The following is a 4,125-nucleotide window of genomic DNA, read 5'->3' on the forward strand; positions in this document are numbered from 1 at the left end:
CTTGGTGATAGAAATGATGCTGGAGAATGAATGATAGATTTCTGCAAGACAAATGATTTGTTTATTTCAAATACCTTCTTTAAACAGCATAAGAGACGACTATAAACATGGACCTTGCCAGATGGAATATATAGAAATCAAATCGACTACACCTGTGGAAAGAAAAGATGGAAAAGCTCCATATCATCAGTGAAAACAAGGCCAGGGGCAGACTGTGGAACAGATCATCAATTACTGATATGCAAATTCAAACTGAAGCTGAAGAAAATGAAATCAAGTTTGCATAGGCTGAGTCATTTAATGATGTCAAAATAGTTTGCATAGGCCAAGTCATTTAATGATAGGAGAATAAGGAAAGCAGCATTGGACATAAATCTATATATTTTTATTTTATTAGGTCTGAAACAAAGGTCCATTTCCTATGCTGCCTTTTACCATCAAAAAAATCTCATAAACAGGATACAAAGGGGCAAATGAGAAATTTCCACAACGTAGTTTTCATTTCCTTCTTCTGAGTATCTGGCTGGACTACTTAAACTCAAGTTGCTAAACTTCAGTAATTGTCTATCCCACATGTTGTGTGACTCATAGATCCTCTTTTGTCCACAGGAAGTGAGCTTAAAAGAGAAGACAGAGCTCTGAAGTGCAGTGTCTATCGAGGATCTTGAGAGAACAATGGAATATCATTCTGATGTAGGAAATTTGGATGAGGATGGATATACTCAATTAGACTTCAGCTCTCGAGGCATCGCCAGGAGACATCCAATCTCAGAGAAAGGTAATGTTTCTTTATGCCTTCAATACTCTTCACCTTCATCATCTAACACACTTAAGTCAAGAAAATTTGAGACTTGTGATTTGCAGAGCTCTTATTAATATGCTTGTAAATGTCAAGCTTACAGAAGTCATTGAAGATGATTTGAATGTAAATAAAGCATTTTCTCATATTATTCAGTAACTAATTATTATTATATAGAGAAATTATATTGGATGACAGAACATATTAAGGATTTCTCTGTTCTATAGGAATAGACACCTGAGTAGGAGGTGTTATAAAAAAGCATGGTGATAGCAAGATGAAATCATTTCAATAGGACTGGCTTATGGCTTTTGGGGCACTGTGAGTTAATGTGCTGGACTGCAAGGTCGGTTTGAACTGCAAGGTTGGCAGTTCAAGTTCACCAGTCACTCCTTGGAAACCCTATACAGTGTCACTATGAGTTGGAACGGACTCAACCACATTTAACAACATAACAACAATAGCAACCCTAGGCACAACAGAAGGAAACACTACTCGGTCCTGCGACATCCTCAAAATTGTGGCTATGTTGTAGAATGGAGGTCAAGCGAATTTAAAGATATACATAAGAACAACATCAGAAAATAGCAGATAAGAAACATGCAAGATCAGTAAGGAAAGACCCTGAGTGAAGAAATAAAATGACAATTTATTTTTACATTTTAATTTGTTAAGAATTCTGCAGTGTGAGATTGATTTAAAAACCAAATCTACTGCCAATGAGTTGGTTCTGGCACATATCAACCTTATCTAGGGTTTCTCAGCAGACAGCCTCATCTTTCACTCTCAGACAAGCTGGTGGGCTTGGACCACCCACCTTGTGATTGGTGGACTAACACTTAACTGCTATGCCAGCAGGGCGTCGTTGTATTTATATACTTAGTTTTTAAGTGAAAGGGAGTTCTTAGTAAATGAGTATAACCATATAGCCAAGCAACATTTTAATTCTTGTGGACTCAAGGCTATATACTTGGTATGACAGTGTTAACACAAAATGGATACTATGTTATACCAGGAGCAAGATTATTCATAGACTTTTCCACTTTAGAGAAATGTATTTTTTTATAGTAGGACATGAGTCAAACATTTAGAAGGGTGAAATATGAAAAGGGGGTGAATAACAACCCATCTCTTCGTAGAATTAGTAATTTTGCCTCCTCTGTGAGTCTCCTTTGGAGTCCTGGTGTGTCATTATAGGATAAGTCAAACTACAAAATCTGCGTTTCATTCCACCAGGTTTGGAAACTCTATACAGGGTCACTACGAGTCTGAACCAACTCCACCACATTTAACAACAAAAACAACATGAGTCTCCTATTTGACAATTTTATGTAATTCTATTATTGTTCAGTCTTGGTTAAAAGGAAAGATGAATTTTATTTCATTTTTCATGGAACAATACGTACACATCTTGTTTCCTGACATTGGTTACCATTCTGTCAATAGAACTCTTTCACTTCCTCCCTAGGTTCCCAATTTCCATTTATAGTTCTTTCCTGCCCTTTCTTGCCTTTTGAGTGTTATTCCTGAACAGATGCTGCTCTTTTGGAATCACCTGATTGTACTGAGGAGTCCATTTTCCCCTAGTGTTATTATTCATTTTTGAGACCTGTCTATTGTTTGACTGAAAGTTGATTCAGGAGGTAGATTCAGTTTCAGGCTTTATGTAAGGGTCTCAGGCTTAGGAGTTCCATCAGTGTTTGTCACACCAGTATACCTGGTCTTTATGATTTTGGATGTTGTTCTACATTTTCCCCTTCCTCTCTGTCCAGGATCTTCTATTGTGATCTTAATCAGAGTGGTTGGCAATGGTAGCCAAGCAGCATTCTAGTTCTTGTGGTCTCAAGGATATATTCTTAATATGGCAATATTAACCCAAAATGGGTACTATATTATACCAGCAGAAAGATTATTCATAGGCTATGGCATGAAAATTTACTTTCTTCTGCTTTCTTGCAAGTCACATTGCACACTTATTTTCATCTCACCACTTACACAATTCTTTTCTTGAGTAATCTGTTGGAGAAGAGTGGAAGAACTGGGTGATGCAAGAGACAGGAAGGCATGTGTGTGTTTATGGTTATGTGTGGGCAAAGACTGAGTTACCTATAATGCATTAGAAGTCCCTAACAAACTTTTACCTGTGATAGATCATGAAATCCCCACAGCAATCCTTTCTGGTATTACTACTCAAATTTTTAATAATCTATAATGAAAGACCAGAGAGAGTACTTTGCTTAAGGTCCTCTAAAAAATTAATAAAAAGAGAAGAGCATATATTTTGATTCTGCCACCCTCAGTAGCCAGTGCTCTTTCTCATACATTAAGTAGCCTTCTCTAAGAATACGTGAGATTTCAGAATTCCTTAGAGTGCCAACACCTATAGATAGTTGTTGTTTTTAGGAGTTCTTGATTTGGTTCCAACTAACAGCTACCCTGAGTCCTGATCTGGTGCTGTGAGTTAACGCGCTGGACTGCAAGGTCGGTTTAAACTGCAAGGTTGGCAGTTCAAGTTCACCAGTCACTCCTTGGAAACCCTATACAGGGTCACTATGAGTTGGAACTGACTCAACCACATTTAACAATAACAGCAACCCTAAGAACAACAGAATGAAACACTGCTTGGTCCTGTAACATCCTCAAAATTGTGGTTATGTTTGAAATTAGTGCTGCTGCCATGGTGCCAGTCCATCTTGTTGGGAGTTTTCCTCTTTATTGCTTATCCTTCACTTTACCAAGCATAATATTCTTACCCAGGGAATGTTCTCTCCTGATAATATGTCTGACATACAACAGACAAAGTCAGGCCATCCTGGCTTCGAAGGAGCATTAGAAAAGTGCTTTGAAGAGCCAGAATGGCTTTACTTCTTCCAACACAGATTTGTTTATTCTCTGGCAGTCCATGGTACGTTCAATATTCTTCTCCAATACCATATTCATTGTCCAACTATAATATGCATATGAGTCCATTGAAAATACTATGTTTTGCATCAGGCTACTTTAGTCCTCAAACTGACAACTTTGCTCTTGAACACTTTAAAGAGGTCTGTGCAGATTTACCTAATACAATACATTGTTTGATTTCTTGACTGCTGCTTCCATTTGTGTTTATCCAAGCAAATTGAAGTCTTTAACAACTTCAATCTCTTTTCAATTTGTCATGATGTTATTTATTGGTCCTATTGTAAGGATCTTTGTTTTCTTAACACTGAAGTGCAATCCATACTGGAGGCTTGCATACTTTTCTTTGATCTTCATCAGTAAGTATTTTAAAAGTCCTCTTCTCATTCAGCAAGCAAGGTTGTATCAGCTGCATGTCACAGCTT

At 37.4% G+C, this 4,125-nt stretch overlaps 1 protein-coding gene across 1 annotated transcript in view; it reads left to right on the forward strand.

Moving 5' to 3' along the window:
- The first annotated feature begins 675 nt into the window (after positions 1-675).
- Positions 676-4,125, forward strand: part of CLEC7A (C-type lectin domain family 7, member A) — a 26,543-nt gene continuing 23,093 nt past the window's right edge. Inside the window, exon 1 of the mRNA XM_006875473.1 lies at positions 676-778. Coding sequence (XP_006875535.1) covers positions 676-778 — 103 coding nt within the window. The remainder of the gene's footprint in view (positions 779-4,125) is intronic.

This window comes from Chrysochloris asiatica, unplaced genomic scaffold (assembly GCF_000296735.1).
Source record: "Chrysochloris asiatica unplaced genomic scaffold, ChrAsi1.0 scaffold00328, whole genome shotgun sequence".
In the NCBI taxonomy this organism is placed as follows: domain Eukaryota; kingdom Metazoa; phylum Chordata; class Mammalia; order Afrosoricida; family Chrysochloridae; genus Chrysochloris; species Chrysochloris asiatica.